General features: G+C 60.7%; 1 protein-coding gene across 6 annotated transcripts in view; it reads right to left on the reverse strand.

Moving 5' to 3' along the window:
• The window catches only part of KCNH2 (potassium voltage-gated channel subfamily H member 2), a 33,065-nt gene extending 15,573 nt beyond the window's left edge, over positions 1–17,492 (reverse strand). For 2 of the 6 annotated variants that reach the window (XM_067747423.1, XM_067747424.1), the window contains exons 1-3: positions 17,152–17,492; positions 15,838–15,894; positions 14,156–14,386 (exon numbers count right to left, since the gene is read on the reverse strand). In XM_067747423.1, the coding sequence (XP_067603524.1) occupies positions 14,156–14,386; positions 15,838–15,894; positions 17,152–17,227 (364 nt within the window). In that variant the 5' untranslated portion in view covers positions 17,228–17,492. Of the gene's footprint in view, positions 1–14,155; positions 14,387–15,296; positions 15,461–15,837; positions 15,895–17,151 lie in introns of those variants that run through there. The other 4 variants (XM_067747419.1, XM_067747425.1, XM_067747420.1 and 1 more) reach the window with 4 other exon arrangements.
• Between the last annotated feature and the right edge of the window lie 2,651 nt (positions 17,493–20,143).

Here is a 20,143-nt window from a genome sequence, read left to right on the forward strand (position 1 = left end):
CCTCATCTTCTCTTCCCAGGGCAGAGACTTCTTTCCTGGTGCTCATCTGTCTTCTCTGCACTGCCGGGTCCTAACTCACCAGCGTCTGTGTCCCCTCTGAAGGGCCTAGCACCCAGAACAACGCACCAGGGAGCAGGCGCTGGCCAGTGGTGTTGGTGATGGGGTGGGGCTAACGGCGGGGGAGGAGTCAAGGATCAGGGCTGGTGGAGAGGACATGGCTGGGGTGAACTGAGTCAAGGCCAACCAGCTGGAGGGGCCGACGGCCAATGAGCCCTGTGGGCCAGCCCTGGGAAGTGCAGCCGCAGGTCCTCCACAGACCTGAGAAGGCCAGGCTTAAAGGGCCTGATTCCTAGGAGATGCTGGCCGGGCTCCGGAGCGATTGCTATAGGGACAGGGCCGAGAGGGAGCGGCAGGGGAGCAATTCTAACTGCTGTGGGATTAATCTCGTGGAAGGAGATCCTCCGAAACCAACGGAAACAGGATGGCACTGGGATGAGGGGAGCTGGGCCAGGGCAGGGGCTGGCCAAGAATTCTCTGCCCTACCCCAACGCCCTTCCACTCACCGCGTCCCAGGCCCTCATGGCTTGGCCCACGGGACCTGAGCTGGGAGGCTCTTTCAGGGTCTCTTTCCAGTAGCTGCTCCTGTCCCCTGACCTCCAGCCTCTGACATGGCCCGGCTGAAACACTGCCGTGGTGTTGGGAGCTGCAGGAGGCCGGGCCCAGCTGGAGACCGTCTGGCACCTAGACAGCCCGCCTAGAGTTTATGCCCTAATATGGTGATGGCCGGCAGCAGCCTGAACAGGGACCGGCCCTCATAGGGACTAAGGAGAGGCCAGAGACCAGGAAACCGTAGCCCTGGAGACCCCCCCCCCCAACACCCACCCCCTGGGAGCCCAGCGATCCAGGCCCCTGGTCTTGGTTCCTCGCTGGGAAACTCGTCTCACATAAGTCCAGAGTCTGGAACCCTGATGAGCCCAACCCTGCAGGATGGCCTGGGGATCCTGCCCCCAGGGCACGGCCTCAGCATTCTGAACTGGAGGCCTCAACACCCCGGGCCCACTTCAGTTCCAGCTTCTCAGCAAGAGAGGCCAGAACTGCATTCTGCAGCCTGGACAGCCCAGGACCCTGACATCCCATTGTGCCCCCCTTCACGCCAGGCCGCAGAAACTCCAGATATAAGCCCCCTTACAGCACAGGCCCACTCCCGGCCCTTGGACACAGACACACACTCACACACGGAGCCCCCTTGGTCCTCTCCCTTGGTGGACATTCAAGGAATTTTCCCTTTCAAATAACCCTGTAAAAGCCCTTGTTATACCGAAAATGTGAACTGGAGCCCTGCCTGATGGCTGGGGGGAGGCGGGGTGTTAGGCTCCAGCTACTATTTTCGAGTGGCCACGAAAGGAAGGAAAGCGGGTAGCCCCAGGTCAGCCAGGGCTCCGAGAGGCTCTGCCTCCCGCCCATCCTGCCTGGCTGGCTGGGTCTTCCCTGAGCTGCCGTATCACCCACCCCTAGCTCTTCAGCCAGACCTGCCAGGGGACCCCATCCCATCACTGGCTGGAATTCTGGCGGGGAGGGGTCCCTGAGGGCAGCTGGAGGTCAGCAGGCCAGGGGTGGGGCACAGGGACAGCCAGAACTGAGCAGCGGCACATCGCGGCCTGCAGGCAGCGGGGCTGTGACCTTCACACAACTTCTCAGCAGAGAAGAAATGTTCAGAGTCAGTGTCTGGGCCGCCTCCCCGGAGCCCTGGGCTGGCACCGCACGCCGGGACCAGTGCCTCGCCCCCCATGAGCCCTGCTCCTACGTACCCCAGACCCCGCTCATCCATGACTCTGTTCCTCTCCTGCCTCCGCCCCGCCCCACCCCCGCAGAGCAGCTCCGCGGAGCAGAGGCTGACTTGAGCCCAGAGCTGGCGGAGGCTGCAGTTCCGCCGAGAGCCGCTCTGTGGCAGGAGCGGCCCGCGCTCCCGAGACAGCCGGAGTCTGGAGCGCCCGGGGAAGGAGGGAACGGGGAGCGGAGGGCCCCTGCCCGGCCCGCAGAACGGCTGTGAGGCTCCCGGGCGCGAAAGGGCGGGGCACAGGCTATGGAGTTAAGTGGCCTTTGCTCATTGCATCAGAATGACTTTGGGCGAGTCACCTGCCCCCTTCCGGCCCCAGGGAGCTCATCTGTAATACAAGACGATGACCATGCCCCACTGGGCTGGAGGGATGAATGACAGAACACTGTGAAGCCGGAGGGCCCAAGGGAGGTTTTTTTGTTTGTTTTTGCTTCTGTTTATTTGCGGGTTTTTTTTTTTTTGCCACGCTGCGCAGCTTTCGGGATCTTAGTTTCCCCGACCAGGGACTGAGCCTTCGCTCCCTGCAATGGAAGCGCGGAGTCTTAACCACTGGACCGCCAGGGAAGTCCCCCAAGGGACATCTTGGTAACTGGAGAAGGAGGAGAGGGAGAGGGCCCTTGGGGCAGCCTGGCTCACGTGGCTGCTGCTGAAGAACACCCGGCTCACACACCCCCCACCCCCCCGACCCCAGCCCCAGCTGAAGACATCCGGGCACCCAGCCTCGGCCTGCCTCCTGGGCTTGGGGCACCCTGGGCCCTGTGAGAATGAAGACCGGGAGAGGAGAGGTGGTCATGGATTGACAGCCCCACACAAGTACAGGCTCCTCTGCGCCTCGGATCCTAAGGGCCGCAGAGGTCATGCAGCTCACCACAGGCCACTGAGGAAGGGGCAGGGGGGCAGTGGGAGGGCCCCAGGGGACCAGGTCTGGCTACCTTCCAGGTGCAGCAGGTCCAGTTCCTCCTGACCCCGGGGAAGGGAGCATCTTCATCAGAACGCAACGCTGGCTTGCTTTCACCTGGTGCCAACCCACACCTGACAGTGCACTTGGGGCACCGTCCCTGCCCTGCACCCCAATTCATCCAGGGGCCCAAACCCAGCTGCCCACCTCTGGGAACCCCTGGCTGGTCTCCAGGCAGGAGCCGCCGTGGGCTTTCGCGGGGGCAGGCCTTATCTCTTGGGGCAGCACCGGGCAGGTGGGGAAAGGGAGGCCTGCGAGTGACCTGAGTGTCCTTGGACAAGCTCCCCAGGTCAGAATCTCTAGTGGCTCGTCTGCACACTAGGTGTCATCGAGTTCCTTTGCAGGGGGCTCTTCATCCCCCTGGAGTATTCACCGAGCACACGCACATGAAGCGTTCAGGGCCTCATGAACAAGACAGGCGTGGCACCCACCCTCACGGAGCCGGGGAGTCAACAGGACCCCCAGTTTGGAGTCCGGGATGAGTTGGCAGAGAGCGGGGTCCTGGGGAGCTGAGCCGAGCTGATCTGCCCCGACCCTCAGGAGACCTGGGCGATCGCTGTGTGACTGTGGGCAGGTCAGCCACCTCTCAGCTTCAGACTCCCTGTGGGTGCTGCAGGGACAAGTGACTTGTACTCTGGGTACCAGATGAGATGACAGATGGCCTTGTGGAAGCATTCAGAGCTGTAACGAGGCGGGGTGCCGGGTCCTTGCAGGGAAGGTGACCTCGGGGAAGCAGCCATCCTCGCCCCGGTCGCTGTCCTGCCCTGCTGGGGCAGGAGGCTGGGGCTCCAGTCGGCCTGTCCGCCCCCAGGCAGAGGCTGTCTCCGACGGCGGCGGCCCAGGGCTGTGCAGTGTCAGGTTATATTTAGCCTGGTGGCGGCGACAGGAAGATGCAGCAGGAGCTGCTCCTGGCCAGGGGCCACCGTGTCGCTAACGTCGCTCTCTCGGGCAGTGGGGACCTAAGGAAGGCCAGGGACACTACAGGCCCAGGGGACAGAGCGGGGGAGTCTGAGAGGCCAGCCAGTGAATGAGTGTGCACGTGTATGTTCGTGTGTGTGTCCGTGTGTGAGAGAGAAAGAGAGGCCAATCCTATCCCCATGGCTCCAGGAGCTGAGTGGGACAGACTTCCCCAGGAATACTCACTTCAGGGCTGGGGCTGGGGAGCCCCGATCCAGACCCCAACTCACACAGAAGGAGCATCTCCAGACAGACCCTCCACGAGCCCCTCCAGCCTAACACCTTCCCAGAGATGTATAGGGCCATACGGAGGGCCTCAGGGCCTCTGTGGGCCATCCAGGTGCCCGCCCAAACCCACTGCATGTGGCCTGTCTGTGCTACCTTTCCCAGGGGCCACTGTGATGGCCTCGGGAGAAGAGCTCTTTCTAGAAAAGCTCTGGGGCTCAGCCCTACTCGACCTCCTTCGGGGCTGCAGCCTCACAGTCCGTACACTGGGAGTCACAGCCCCGGGAAGGTGAAACGAGGCCATGTTTATTCGGGGAAAGCTTCCCTTACGGCACCGTCGCACTCCCCACCTCCCTGAGGCCTCCACACTTAGCCTCCCATCCCCGGACACGCAGGCTGGCCCCAGTGCCCCCTCCAGTGCACCCCAGCTTCACAGGCCCTCCCACTCCCCACGGCACCACCCCACTTCCTTCCAACTCCTCCCGTCCCTCTAGGCCCCCGAAGGACCCGCTCTACAAAGACTTTCTGGCCACAGGGACGTCTCTCGCTGAAAACTCCTCTAACACTGGCTCCTAATGAGAGAGCTAACTGTACACTGGCTTTCGGGGGAGCTTCCTCCCTCTGCCCAGAGCCGGAGGCCTGAGGCCAGCGTTGCGCTGGCTTCACGGGACAAACTGGGTGAACAGGTGTCCAGTCGATCATGGACTGGGGCAGGGACCTGCCCGGATGGCAGATGGGGACAGGGCCATCTCCCCACGCTTTAAGCTCCCTTTCAGATCCAGGGGCACTGACTGACTACCCTTTCAGGACAGGATTGGCCCATTTCAAATCCACCCTGAGTCTGGACAGCAGTCAGAACCCTCAGAGGAATGAGGTGGCGTCTTCTGCTGAAGCACTATTCAATCTAGTCAACAGCACGGAACACGGAGGCTGACGGCCCAGGAATCCGGGCAAGGGGGCTGGGGTATCTCTGAGCCTCAGACCCCTACCAGCCCTCTTCTCTGTGACCCTCACACAGCCGGCCACGGGCAGCAAGGGCACAAAGGGCCGAGGTCCGCTAGGGGACAGTGGGGGTCCCTGCCCTCCTCCAGGGCCCCGCAAGCTTCTAGAGTGCCGCTCCCACCTTGGCTCCCGGCGTACCCCAGAGGGCCTGTCCCATCGGTCACCCAGTCGGCCGCAGCTTCTCAATCATTAATCCAAAACTTGCAATCCCTCCCTGACTCACCCACCTCACAGGACTCCAGCAAATAAATACAAGTGCATGTGAAAGCCTGCTGAAAAGGCAGATGGAACGTTCCAACGTCAACGCATATGGCAATGACCCAAACATACACAGAGAAAACCAGCGTTATTCGCAGATGATAGGATCATCTCCCTAGAGAACCAATAAAATCAACAGATAAACAAGTAGAACTAGCTCATGAGAGACTTCATCCAGTGAGGCTGCCAGATACAAGATCAGCCCCCTCTCCACCAGCAGAAGGCTATTAGAGTAGGTAGTCAGAAATAAGATCTCTTTCGGGCTTCCCTGGTGGCGCAGTGGTTGAGAGTCCGCCTGCCGATGCAGGGGACGCGGGTTCGTGCCCCGGTCCGGGAAGATCCCACATGCCGCGGAGCGGCTGGGCCCGTGAGCCGTGGCCGCTGAGCCTGCGCGTCCGGAGCCTGTGCTCCGCAACGGGAGAGGCCACAACAAAGGCCCGCGTACCGCAAAAAAAATAAATAAATAAAATAAATAAATAAGATCTCTTTCATAATAGCAACAAACACTATGAAGTGGGGACTTCCCTGGTGGTCCAGTGGTTAAGACTCCATACTCCCAATGCAGGGGGCACAGGTTCAGTCCCTGGTCGGGAAACTAAGATCCCACATGCCGCATGGCATGGCCAAAAAAAAAAAAAAAAAAAACTAGGAAGTGACCAAGAATGCACAAGGTCTCTATGGGGGAGAAAAAAGAAAACCTTAAACTAATAAAGGATGCAGAAACCATCTGATAAATGGAGAGACGCTACAGACTCTCAGATGGGACAAATATTAGAAAGATGTCAATTCTCCCCAAATTAACCCATAAAACCAATCTAGTTCCAGTCAACATTCTGGTGGGGTTTTTCTTCCCAGGAACTTGATAAACCTTCTCTAGAGTTTGCAAAGGAGAAGAGAGGTCCACAAATATGTATGTCAACCTTTCAAAAGAAGAGCAGAGAGGGAAGATTTGCCTTTCCAGATACTAAGACATACTAACTGCCGTATATTTTTAATATGGTTTTGATGCAGGAACAGACAAATAGTTGGAACAGAACGGAGAGCTCCAAGACAGACGCGTGGATATACGGCAAATTAACCAGGGATAAAGGTAGCCCCACAAGTCAACGGAGAAGAACAGGCTGTTTACTAGATGTGTTGGGAAAATCGGCTCAGTACACAGAAAAAAACACACCTTGATCCCTGTTTGACACCACAGACAAAGGTAGGGTCAGGATGGATTAAAGACCCAACTGAGAAAGGTAAAACAATTAAGGTAACAGAAGAAAATGTAGACCTCTGCAACCTCAGGACAGTGAAGGATTTCTTAAACAAAACTTCAAAAGCATGAAGAAAGCTAAAAATCCATGTATTTGTTTGTATCAAAGTTAAGAATTTTTGTTGGATAAATTTGACAGACGACTGAAGGGGAGCAGATATTTACGAGCTCTTGATTCAACGGGGATTAATATCCAGCATACACAGTGGATATTTAACTGTATGCGTTTGTGTTTCTAGAATCAATAAGCCACTCTTGCAGATCAACAAGAACGAAAGACAGCAGCTTCATGGAAAAGTGAGCAAAGGATATGAGCACGGAATTCACGGGAAAGAAACATGAACGGCTGCCTACACGATGTTCGGACTCGCGTGAAATCAAAGAAATGCAGATTAAAGCAGAAAGATATCACTTCCACCTATTAAACTTGCAAAAATGAGAAAGGTGGATAACGCCACGTGTGGCCGGATTGCAGGGGAATCCCGTGCTCTGCTCAGGAGGGTGGCAACAGATGCAGCCCTGCTCAGGCACAGCCGGACAGTACTTGGTTGAATTAAGTGTCCACATACCCTGTGATCCAGCAGTTCCACTCCTGGGGAGAAATCCCAAAGACATCCTCACATGAGTCCAAAAGGGGCCAGGCATGAGGACGTTCACCGCAGCATCATTTATAGAGACAACCTGGAGGGCCCTCCCCAGGAGAGTGGACAGGTAAAACGACGGGGGAGCACACCAGAGAACACGGAGCTATAGGCTCAAGATCAAGGAACAAGCTGGCTGGACTTAAAGGCGGACTCCTGTGCAACAAAAGTGAACACCAGAATACAATATATAGCACATATCATTTACATAAATTAAACCCATATGCAGTCAGACAAAACACACGTTTTGCAAGAACATATGCAAGCAACACATTCACAGGAAGTACATTTGAATGGCTGCCTAAGGGGAGGGTAACGGGACTGGGGAGTGAGAAAAAAGGAAAAGGAGAAAAACCAATGAGAGAGAAAGAAGAAACCCGTAACACAAACACCCCTGGTTTCTAAGATTTGTGGAAGAAGCGGGAGCTGGCCCAGCAGAAGCCCGTGGAGAGAGGCAGAGAGGCAGGCCGGGGCGGAGCAGGGCACAGGGTGGTGGCCGTAGGGAACACGGATGCTGAGACCCTTGGTCAGCTCACTTCCTTGGTTGACTAGAACCTGCGGCCACATGGGTGACGCCCTGCCTGATGGCGAGTAGAATGCCAAGAGCCTCGGCACCCGACACTGCTTTGCACCCACCCTCTTATCTGCCGAACCTCTCCCAGCAGTACGTGGGAGGACAGGTGTTTTGATCCCACTTAGCAAATGAGGAACTGCAGCTCTGGGAACCCAAGCTAAAAGCCAAATTTCCTGGGGCTCTGAGCCCATCATGACCCCAAAGGGCCCTCTGGGGCAAGACAGCCTGTGCAGTGGTGTTCCGTGTTGGGCAGGACTCGAGTGGAAAGAGGAAAACTGGACTGGAGTTCCCACTCAGGTACCTGCCAGCTGGCTAAGACCCCTGAGCCTTTCTAAGTGAGTTCGGCACCTGTAAAATGATGGCGAGGAGGCCCCATCTAAGGACCACCTGCCACAAAGCATGCGTCCCAGCTTGCAAACTATAAGTGCAGTCACAGGGACTTCCCTGGTGGCACAGTGGTTAAGAATCCGCCTGCCAATGCAGGGGACACGGGTTCAAGCCCTGGGAAGATCCCACATGCCGCGGAGCAACTAAGCCCGTGCGTCACAACTACTGAGCCTGCGCTCTACAGGCCGCGAGCCACAACTACTGAGCCCTCATGCCGCAAATACCGAGCCCATGCGCTACAATTACTGAAGCCGGAGCACCTGGAGCCCGAGCTCCGCAACAAAGAGAAGCCACCACAATGAGAAGCCCGCGCAAAGCGAAAAAGACCCAACACAGCCAAAAAAAAAAAAAAAAGGGCTTCCCTGGTGGCGCAGTGGTTGAGAGTCCACCTGCCGACGCAGTGGACACGGGTTCATGCCCCGGTCCGGGAGGATCCCACATGCCGCGGGGCAGCTGGGCCCGTGAGCCATGGCCGCTGAGCCTCTGCGTCCGAAGGCTGTGCTCCGCAACGGGAGAGGCCACAGCAGTGAGAGGCCCGCGTACCACACACACACACAAAAAGTGCAGTCACAACAGTGAGGGTGCCAATGAGTGCAGCTGCCACCACACGCTCCTCCAGCTCTGCTCCCCCATCCAGCCCTCCTCCGTCCATCTATGAGGCAGGAAGGCTGAGAATCCCCAGATGCCTTCCCTGTACCCCACAATGTCCCCCACACGGCAGGGGTGGAAGACTTGCAGCTCTCTCAGTGGCCACCTCAGGCCACCTTCCTCTGGCCCCAATAGCCTCCCCATCCTCTAAGACCCCTCCCAGCCCTGGCATTCTATTATTCTAAGGCTTTTCACAGAGGGAGAGACCGAGGCCCAGAGATGGGAAGTGATTTATCCAAGGTCACACAGCAAGTCTATAACTAAACCAGAAATTGCTCCCAAGGCTCTGACTCCTGGTATAGGGTTTCTGCAACACAGCACACTGCCCACCACATTCATTCAGTCCTTCATTCAGCGGGAGCATGAACTGAGCTCCCACTATGCAACAGACACAGAGATACAACAGAGAACAAAGCAGGCCGCTGTCTACCCTCCCAGAGCGTCCAATCTAGTGGGGGAGTCAGACACGGCAGGCTTGCCCAGAACTGTACGTGAGGGAGATGGTGGGTTAAAGAGAAGACGCTGCCCAGCCCTCAAGGTGCTTCTACTCCAGTAGACACGCGACCAAAACGGAACGAAGTCCGTTCAAGGCCAACCACAGTGCACAGCGTGGAGATCTTTATGGGCCCCTGGACTAAGGACAGGAAGGGACTTTAGGGGGACAGTGGTTCATCCAGAGCCTCTCCCACACTCATCACCTGTCCCAGGTGTCCCTCTGTGCCCCCTCTTCTGGCCCTGACCCCATGGGCCCCTCCCCATGTCAGGGAGGAATGATTCTGTGAAACTCCTTCACACTGAGGGCGAGCTATTTCCACACTCCTCCCTGCTTACAGGGGAGGAGTGATGAGAAGAGAATGTCTTTTTTTTTTTTTTTTTTGAGAATGTCTTTTTAAAGAAAAAGTTTCGTTCTCCACCCAAGCTAAAGGTTCCCAAATAGAGGCATTTCAAGCACCCTCGGGGAAGATGTTTAATCGTGAAAGGACTTTCCTGGACCCCTTGAAGTCCCACCACCCTGGAAGCCACCACTGGGCAGAAAAGAGGCTGAGGCTCATCCGGTCTCACACCCCCATGCTGGCCCTCCTGCTGCCCACGGCCCCCCTCCCCAAGCCCGAGGCCACTGTCAAAATCTGCTCCCATCCCAGATGCCTCTGCACAAATATTTACATAGCTCCTCTCAGGGGCTACGGCAGACACAACACAGAGGAGCCACCCGCCCGACACTCTCCAGACCCCAGAGAAGCCCAGGAGCGGCCCACACCCTCGGTCCTGGCAGGCCCGCCCGGCCCCCAGGGTGGGGCTGGGACAGGAAGGCCCCATGCAGGCCAGGGCACCCTGCTCCGGCTCAGCTGCCCTCCCTGGAGCCACGGAGCGAAGGTGAGGCTGGGCTCGGACGCAGCCCCCGAGCCCTGCTCCTGGCCACCATGGTGCAGGTGTGCGCACCTGCCGGACTCCTGACCAGAAGGCCCGAGGTGGAGGGGCCCCTCGATGGCTTCCCCACTGCCCCTAAGTAAAGTGCTGCCTGTGTCTAACCTCACTCCTCCGGGGCTCACCCCGGCCTGCTCCATCTCAGGACACAGAGCACACGCAGGTACCAGCCTCCACTTGACCTGCCTGCCAGCCTTAAAATACCCAAGGGCTCCTGCAGCAGCCACCCTGCCTGATGGGGGCCTGGGGACCTGAGGATCACAGCTTGGAGGCGGCAGGGCTGGGAGGGGAGGAGTGGATGTCTGAGCTTGGAGCCATGATGGAGAAGGCGGTGGTGTGGGAGGGTCACAGTGCAGAGTCAGATTTCAGCGACCAGGGAGGAGGCAGTGAAATGGCCTGGGGTGTGTGGAGAGTCACTGGTGCCAGGAGTACCTGCGCAAGCACCTGGGAGGCTGAGGTCCGAGTCTGGGGACCACAGACCAGTGGGTGTGGGGTCACCTCTGGGGCTCTGGCTCCCCATGGGCTCTGGGGAGCACGCTGGCCCTCTGTCCCCACCCCTCCCCCAGCCCACAGCTCAGCTGTTGCAGCGGGGGGCCCTCTGACCCTGTTACCATGACAACCGGCCTGCAGCTGGAGTGGAGAAGCCAACAGACTCTTCTCTAGAGACACCCCCATCCCCACCCACACACAGGCTCCCAGGGACACAGGGACATGGAGACCAGGCCAGGACAGGCAGAGGTACGGGGAGCCAGACAGAGACTTGGAGATGGAGCCCAGAGAGGCGGGGGCCACCGGGGCAGAGGGAGAGAGGCAGGGAGGAAGGCTCGGGGGTACTGAAGGGGGGGAAGAAGACAGCTGCAGGGAGAGGGAGATGCAGACCGCGGGGGACAGAGCCGGCAGGGAGGCTTGAAGCAGAGACCACGGGCACAAGCGGCCGCTGAGCATGGCAGGGGCGGGGCAGAGAGGTGGGAACAAAGAGCAGAGAGAACACGAGGGCCAGAGGGCAGGGGACCTCCCGAGGCCTGGAAGAGGAGGAGAGCGTGTGAGGAGAAGCCATGGTGGAAGGGCCCGAAGCCTCCCCGGGGCAACGTGGGAATGCAGGTGTGCACCAGCATCTCTTCCTGCCGAGGCACGGCCCAGAGCCCCAAGGGGTGCCGCCACTGCCGGCCCCAGGCTGCGGGGCCCTGATCCCAGCTGCACCTTAATCCCAGGCCTGACCTGAAGGAGCACGGACACAGGGCCAGTGAGGGCCTGGCACCTCGCGTCTCTCCCTCCAGCCCACACCCCCCAATCTGGCCTCCCCACCTCCCAGCAGTCCCAGCAGCTAAATAATGGGGCTGTCTGGCTCCAGGCCCTGAGGCTGCACAGAGCTAGGCTAGAGGCACCGACACAGCACAGCTGTCCACGGTGGTGCCTGCCAGCAAAAGGCCCCGCCTCCTTCCCAGCCACCCACCTCCCTGGGGCTAAAGCCCAGGGACCTGCTCTGCCGTGGCCGGCCCAGGCAAAGACCCTGAGAAAGGCCTGGACAGAAACAAGAGGTGGCATTGGGCTTCCTCACATCTACACCCACACCCACACTCACACTCACACACACACACACACACCACACACGCACACGCACACACACACACACACACACACACACACCCCGCCCGGGTCAGGCACAGAGATCTGCCCAAGGGACTGAGCAGAGGGAGAGGGAGGGGAGGCAGAGGAAATCTGTCTGCACCCGAGGCCTCAAGTGCCAGGACAAGTAGCGGCCCACATAACCTGAGGGCCAAGGCCAGCCTGCTGGCCACCAGGAGACACCTGATCCCCATGGAAACTAGGTAAGAGCAGAGAAGGGGGCAGGCCGAGATGGCTGGCATAGGACCTTCTGGGTCACAGCACCATTTGGAGCAGTAACCTGGGGTGGGGAAGGAGCTTGAACTTGGGTGGGAGGCCTGGGTTCTAGTCCCACACTCCCTCCACTGATTCGCTGGTAACTTGACCTCTGCTTCTCAGTTTTTCCATCTGTAATTTGAGTGGGCTGGATTAAGTGACCTTCAAGGTCACCAAGATTCCATAAGAGCACCTCTGCAGAAGGGGTCCCATGGCCATCCTCTCCCAAAGGAGCCAGCCTGGGGCAGGAAGGAGGGAGGGCAGCTCCTCACACACACTACAGGGAAGACAGAATCACCCAGGCCCCTGCCGCCGAGGGGTCCGGCGGGCACACTATCCCAGAAGTAGAAACGGGCTCAAGGCAGTAACCAACTTGATCCGCATCACAGAATTTCTGGTGTTAGACCTGAACCCAGGACGTGTGTATTCACATTCTTCTCATGACACCAATGGTTTGCGAACTTTCAAAATAAAAGTGCGCGTAAAGTAACGTGCGGTTTAGAGACATAGCTGCAACCATTTTGCCTCCTTTTTAATACATGACAGCAGAGCAGACTGGACAGGGCTCTGATCGGACAGACAGGGTTCCATTCCCAGCTCTGCGCTCTCTACAAAAGTTTCTTAATTTTCCTGAACTTCAGTTTCCTCAACCACAAAATGCAGAAAAAATAGTATCTACCTCCCAGGGTTGTTGTGAAGATTCCATGAGATGATGCAAGTGAAACATTCGGCCCAGTGTCCAGCGCATAGAAGGCGCCCACTGATATTAGCTAGTACTAGATAGCCAGGCAGATATAAAAGCACATCTGCTCTGATGAAGGTTCTGGGGAGATATCAGTGAAGAACCAGAAAGGAGGCCCTGCCTTCAGAGTTTGCATCTAATCTCCCAGCCAGAGGCCCATTTGCTGTGAGCAAACCCTCTTCCACAGGTCCCCAGTGACTGTCCCCAACTCTGATTCTGTCCAGGGATCTCACAGCTGGGCACCCCTGCAAAAGCAGGGTCATCAGGGCATGTAATCCTTTGCAGCCAACCCTGAGCATAGCATACAGGGGACGTTCCAAGGGACAGGGCCAGAGGCACACGGGGGCTGCTGGCTCACTGCCCCCAGGAAGAGACAGAGAGCGCTGTCTACAGCAGGTAAGCTTGCTGTGGGCAGGAACCTCCTCTGTCTTGAGCACTGCTCCATCTCCAAGACCTTGCTGCACGTGGCTCACAGGGGTTCGGTAAATGCCCATCAGATACACACTGGTGAGCGACAGGGTTTGGGCACCGATGGGCAGCCCTGCGGCACCTTCCAGAGCCCCCTCCCCAGCCTTCTGATACCTGCAGGTACCCCCAAGCCCTGCGGCACTGCCCTCCCTGAGCAAAGGCCACCCCACCAGGGCAGGGGCGGTGTGGGAGCAGCCCCGCCCATGGCTCTGTTTATCCGCTCGCCGGAAGACAGCGCAGCTGGGCGGGGAGGCGGTGGCTGAGCAGACACCTGGCGCAGGAAGGGGTGGCGGGCGGGGCGCTCAAAAGATGGGACAAAGGGAACTGAGGTTGTGGGGAGAGGCACACACCTCCCGCCAGGTGCAGCTGAAGAGCAGAAGAGAGAGGGGGCAGGAGAGGGGCGGCAGAGAGCCAGCCAGAGTCCTGCAGCCCTTCCCCGCCTCGCCCTCAGCGACGACTCCCCAGACCAGTCAGTCACCTGGCAGAGGCGAGGGTAGCTAGAGGCCTTGTGGGCGGAGGTCGGCGCCCAGCCACCGGCCTGGACTTCCATTACCTCCATCCATGCACGCACCTGCCATCCCGGTGCTGCCGTCAAACTCCAACCCACCTAGCTCAACGTGCCCACATCTGCCCAGGGAGGAAGGAACCAGAGACTGCAGACCACAACCAAGCAGCCCCTTGGGCACCCCGTAAACCACCCCACCAGAGTGCTCGGGATAAAGAGAGCCAATATCCAGCCCGCGCCTCCCACCTGGCGCACCCCATAGGTCCCTGCTGAGATCACGCCCCCCTGCAACAGGCCGGGGCTCCGGCCAATCGCCGGCCGCCCCCACCCCACCGACCCCGACCCCACCCCCAGCCTTTCGGCCCCGCCCCGCCCCAGCCCGCGCCTACCATCTTTCCGGTAGAAGGCGATCTCCACTTTGCGCTCCTCCGCGCCCAGCAGGGCCTGCGCGATCTGCGCGGCGGCACGGCGCTGCGTGCGCGGCCCGTGCAGGAAGTCGCAGGTGCACGGTCGCTGCATCACCTCGGCCCGCGAGTAGCCGCACAGCTCGCAGAAGCCGTCGTTGCAGTAGATGACAGCGCAGTTCTCCACCCGAGCGTTGGCGATGATGAACTTGCGGCCTGGGGGGCGGGGATAAGCAGGCACGTGAGCGGGACCCCTGCCCCCAGGGTTCCCAGCCCTTCCCCGCCTTCTCTTGTCCTACACAGTTGCCCGCCCGGGGACTCCCCGCCCCAGGAAGCACAGCGGGCCTGGGGTCCCCAGCAGGGGACGAACGCAGCTGTGCCCCGACACAGGTGCTTTGGCCGGCCCGGCCCGGCGGCGCGCCCCCTCCCCCGCCCGGCCCGCGGGCTGGCTGCGTGGCTTCCCCCGGGCGGACTGCCAGCGGCCCGCCGCCCCCTCCGCGCCCGAGGCCGAGGCCAGCCTTGGGCGGGTGTCAGCAACGCGTGTCAGCAGCCGCGGCGGAGGGATAAACACTGGGCCTGGAGAGGGAGCCTGAGAAGGGCCAGAGATGGCGGCCAGCATTCCCTTTGCACCGCTCCGGCTTCTCTTCCTGACCCCCGCTCTCTAGACTGGGGGGCGCTCCCTGGGCACTCCTTACCCCGGGGACCCCTAGGAAATCACTCCCCCAAGTATCTGTGGACCCTGCCAGGTCAGTACTTCCTAGGACTTCTGCGACCCCTCCAAGGGCAGTCAGGAGCTGGGGAGTGGGCGCGTCAAAGAGGATGAGGGAAGAAGTACCACGTGAGCACCTACGATCCTTTCTCTCATTTAATACTCTGACAACCCCATCGTTATCCTCGTTTTGTAGATGAAGAAACTGAGACTCAGAAGAAGTTCTTGCCCTCATCTTGCAGCTTGTAAAAGATAGAGCCCGCTTTCGAACCTAGGCCTGGCAGCTGGTGAGGAATAAGCGGGGCACTGGCGGAGGCCCAAGGTCATAGGGAGCAAGGAGAGGGACCTGCAGCTCCAAACCCTGGCAACACCTGGAGCCCAGCCTGGCCTGAGAGAGGGGCCCACTTGTAAACAGACCCATGAAAGCGGCTCTCCAGGGATGAGGCCTTCCTCAGTTCGGCCCCCTCAAGGGGAGGCCCCAGTGGACCCACTGCAGCTAGACTTGGCTCGTTCCCTCCACACATGCCCCAAGAGCCAGGCTGGTGGGTGAGCAGCAGGCGGGCGGCAGCCCCAGCTTGTGTCAGGAGAGATGCTCTGAGGATAGAGGTTTTTATAAACACAGAAGTTTCCGGCCACTTTGGCCTTTCCTGCTGGGGCTTTGGGTAGCAGTCGGAACGCTGCCCTCCCCCTTCCTAGTGGGCATAGCCCTCGGGCTGCAGCCCTGGGCAATCACATGTGCAAGGCCCAGGCTGCTGCACCAGGATCTGGCCTCGTCCTGCCTTCCCCTCCCTTACCCTGGCCTCCAGGAAATTACTTTTTTGAAGTTGGGTCATCTTTAGGTCAGTTCCCCAGGCCCCCCAGAACTCTCAGGCAGCCATCAGCCCCACAGGCAGGGCTCCCTGTCACAGGAAAAGACTCCTGACTGGGCCCGAGGCGGTCCCTCGTAGCAGCCACATACCAGCCACGTACGCACCATCTTCAGAGAGGAAAAACCACCTGGGCCCCGCTCCCAGGCCTGGAGAGGAGAGTGAGTTTCTTCGAAGGCAGGCCCCACCCCTGCCACCCCCCCACCACCCCGCCTCCTTCCCTGAGCTCCTAGAATAAGCGAGACAGAAGGGACCTGAAAGGCCCCTCTGGCCGCCCCCTCCTTCCCAGATTCGGAAGAGAGTCACTCAAGGTCACGCAGCAGTCAGTGGCAAGGTGGGGCCAGAGGCAGGCCCCCAGCCTCCAGCCTACAGAGCCTCCCCGAGCCTGTGGGAGTGAAAGCCCCGGCCTCACTGCCCTCCACCACCGCAGTCTCCTCCCCCTCAGGATCACCCTGTTCCTCTGCTTCAGACAATGCTGCCCAGCGCACTGACCCCTCCCTTCCCCCACCACGGTCACAAGCACACGTTGTCCTGTGCTCACAGGGTCATGGGCAAGGAATGTCACCCCCTCCCAGAGCCCTTGGCAGTCACACCCACCAGGGCACATGCAGCCTTGGGGACAAACACGCATGCCAGGAGGGTGCAAATACCCACACACAGAACATTCACCTAGCCTGGGACACTTCTGGAAGGCTCCCCTACCAGGCCAGCATTAGGGCTGCTGTAGTCCCCATAAAGGGGCTCAGGACAGGAAAAGCAACAACATAGGGTCATCGCCTGGAGACTGTTAGGCCCCCAAAGGCCAGCTTCAGCCCTGGCTCCCTCTCACCCCAGGGCCCACAGTTCCCAGCCTTGTCAAGGATGCCTCCCCACCGCCCGTGCAGGGTCAAAGGCATGGATGACACACACACCACACACACACCCAAGAGCGTGTTAGGCACTGACCCTACGTACTTGGCTTGCAGTCTCCGGCAACACAGTCTGGACGGGCACATGCACGGTACTCTTCGGGGGCCCACAGTTTGGGCCAGATACATTCTCCCCTTCTTGCGTCCACACAGCCCCATTCACACATCCAGGCACCCAGAGTTAAGGATACCTGCACACTCCCATCCCACCTCCCTTCCCTGCACACTCAGGTTGTCACATACACACACTCCCCGATCCCGGAAACCTAAGCTGAGCTTCCTGCTGCGCTCCCCAACACCAGGCCCCTTGGCCCCAAGCCCACGGCACCCAGCACCAAGCCTTGACCCCGCGACCCCTGGCCAGCGCCTTGGGGTCACCAGCCCCCGTAGACTCACTAGCAGGACGCACACGGCCCGGGCACGCCCCCCCCATTCACACTCTGGAGAGCTCGGCCCGCCCCCAGAGCCCCCTCCCCGCCGGCCCCCTCCCCCACTCACTCTGGCCCTCAAACTTGCGGATGATGGTGTCCAGGAAGGTGTTCTGCGGCGCGACGTGGCCCCTCCGCACCGGCATCCTGAGCCCATGGGCGGGCCGGGCGGACCCCCACCCACCCCGGCCCGGCCCGGCCCAACACAGGCTTCCGGTGGCCCGGCCCGGCCGTGGTCCCCGCACCCCGCGGCCAGGCAGAGCACGGGCGGGGCCCGGACTGGGGTGCGGGCGCGGGGTCTCCGCTCGGCGCCGGCTCCGGACCGTGGGCCCGGCCTGGAGCTGCCTGAGCTCGGGCCGCCCGGCCGCCCGCACACCTGTCTGCCGGCCCCAGCCGAGCCGCGGGCCCCCCTCCGCCGCGTCTCCGCGCTGCGCTCCGCCTGCCCGAGCGCCGGGCTCCCGGCTCCCGCCCGCTGCGCCGACAGCCGCTCCGGCGCCAGCGGCTGGGGCTGCGCCTGCTGCTCGGCCCGGCCGCGGAAGGGTTAACGCGGCGCGCGCCCCTCGGGCTCCGGCCCCCGCCTCCCGGCTCCCTCCCGCCCGCCGCGCGCCCGCAGCGCCGCCCTCTCCCCCCACACAAGCCGCGCGCCCGCCCTTCCCATTGGCTGAGCCGAGCCGAGGGCTCCCCCGACCCCAGCCCCTCGCTCAGCCCAGGAGCCCCCGGGACTCGCGCGCCCCAAGAGGGGGAAGGGGCCCTTAGGTAGGGGAACCGTGAGGACAGGTGCGACGGCCGGCTTTGAGGCGGCCAAGGAGGAGCCTGGGGATTCCGCCCCCGCCCCGCCTCCCCCCCCTCCCCGCTGGAAGGACCGAGGGACCTGACTTGAAGGGAGAGGGCCGGTCCTTTATGCCCTGGTCCCCCACCGCGCCGAGCACGGGCTCCTACACACAGCTTGCGCTCAGTGCCCGCTGCAGGTGACACGGGCGAGGCCTGGGCCCTGGGAAGACGAGCCCAGGGTCAGGGGAGACCCGAGAAATGTGAAGGGCAAGACAATCTGGGGGCCTAAGGCCACCGAGATTTGAAATAAGGGTGGGTGAGATTTAGGAGGGGCACGCACCCAGAGCAGGGGCGCCCGCCACCCAACGCGCGCGCACGCACACAGAGCCCTCCCTGGGGTTACTCCAGGCCCTTCTGCCCAGAGCGGGACATTGTGACAGGAGTTTCAGCCTCCTAGCCTCGGGATCAAAGAGAGGCCTCTGAACGCGAGGTTCCAGCCTGGGGATCCCCTTGTGCGAACGGCCCGCCCTCCCTCTGCTGCGCGGGGCCAGCGGTGCAGGCCCAATCGGCGGACTCGGGGCCCTGCGGCGCTGCGGCGGCCCAGCCCCTCGGAAAACCCTGGCCTAGCCGCAGGCCCCTCCCCGCGGCCGGCTGGCTCACTCCAGCTACAGCTCCCTTATTTAGGCAAGGAGGCCTGAGGATGCTCAAGGGCAGGCAGGGTGTCTGCCTGCCGCCTGCCCACCGCCTGCCTGGGTCTGACTGAGGGTCTCCGGGGCGCAGTGTCCCCGGCCTGAGCAGCCAGGCGGGGCCTCAGGACGGCCAGGGCCGGCAGGCGAGTGTTGACAGCTGAGCTGGCCGGTGGGGCGTAGTCGGCAACTGAGCTGCCCCCCGCGGGTCCCCTCCCCTGCAGCCCAGATCAGAGACGGGCCAGATGGATGGGGCCATGTGGGGGCCCCTGAGGGTTTGCAGCTGCCTCTGTCCTTGGAGCAAGGGGGTGGGTCTTGTCACCGGGGAGAACCATCCTGGGATGCAGGGTGGGGGGGAGGGGAGGAACAAAGGGCAGAGAAGGAAGCAGAGTCTGGCAAGAGAAAGGCCCAGGGGAACAGGTCTTGGTGAGACCACCCTACCCAGACTTTCACCTTCCACCCAGGAGCAAAAAGAGCCAAACCCTGGGGCCAGATGGGGCGACTGGCCAGCAGATGACACCCCTTTTTAATTTGCTGGTGGGTGGGCAGTGACTCAGGGAGGCAGCCAGTGGGAGAGAAGGGGGTGGTTCCACCAGCTGATGCTAAAAAAGACCAGAGGCTCTTATCTGTACAGTCATCCCCTCGGCCGCTCCACCTCGGCAGCTTCCTCACTCACACTTCAAGACGCCCAGGCCTTCTGTGGCACAGACTCCCCTTCCCCTGTGACCTGGCACCAGGCACATCACCCGTCTGGGTACTGCGAGGAACCTAGCTGATGACTGGTCCAGCTCCTCCCCCGCCCCGGGACCACCCCTGGATGCTGCTTTGACTGCACTAAGTCCAGCGTGATTAACCTACGACTGGGGTGTCTTCCCCTCCAGGTCAAGGGATTGAGAGAGTGAGAAGGGGCCTGCAGTGAGAATGGGCATGGGAAGAGAGGCAGTAGAGAGGGGCATCTCATCTAGCCTGGCCAGCTGTCCACACTGAGGTTCCCATGTTCCCAGGACAGGCCTCTGCTCTTATCCCTCGGGGGGATGAAGGAATCAGAGGGACCACTGATCCTCCCAACAGAGAGGAGACTGGACACAGAGTAGCCCTCGTCCTGTGTATTCCCTCCCTCTCTCTCTCTCTCCCTCTCTCTCTCTCTCTCTCTCTCTCTCTCTCTCTCACACACACACACACACACACACCCCTCAGAAGTCAGAGCTGAATGCAGATCTCCGCCTTCCTGGAGGCTGAGGAGAGAGCCTGAAGGAAGCCTCACGGAGCCCCTCCCACAGCCAAGCCTGGGACAAGCAAGAGAGACTGTGAGATGGGGATGAGCTCCCCCAAAGGCATCCTTCGTGGGGCCACAGGTACCAGCCCCCAAGAGGTAACGGGCAACAGAGGAGCTGATAGAGAAGCCTCCCTGCCACCCCCTCCCCACCTCCACTAACCTCAGATCCCTCAGAGAGAGGAAAGTGCTCAACCTTAATACCCGAGCCGCCAGAACCCGCCCCGGCCCCGCTGGGGCTCAGTGAGCCATTTGCAGGAATCAGTCCTAGGAAGAGCTACCCCCACCCGGCCTGTGATGTGACTGTGGACTGTGATGTGACTGTGCTGAGG

This window comes from Pseudorca crassidens, chromosome 8, assembly GCF_039906515.1.
Source record: "Pseudorca crassidens isolate mPseCra1 chromosome 8, mPseCra1.hap1, whole genome shotgun sequence".
Taxonomy (NCBI): domain Eukaryota; kingdom Metazoa; phylum Chordata; class Mammalia; order Artiodactyla; family Delphinidae; genus Pseudorca; species Pseudorca crassidens.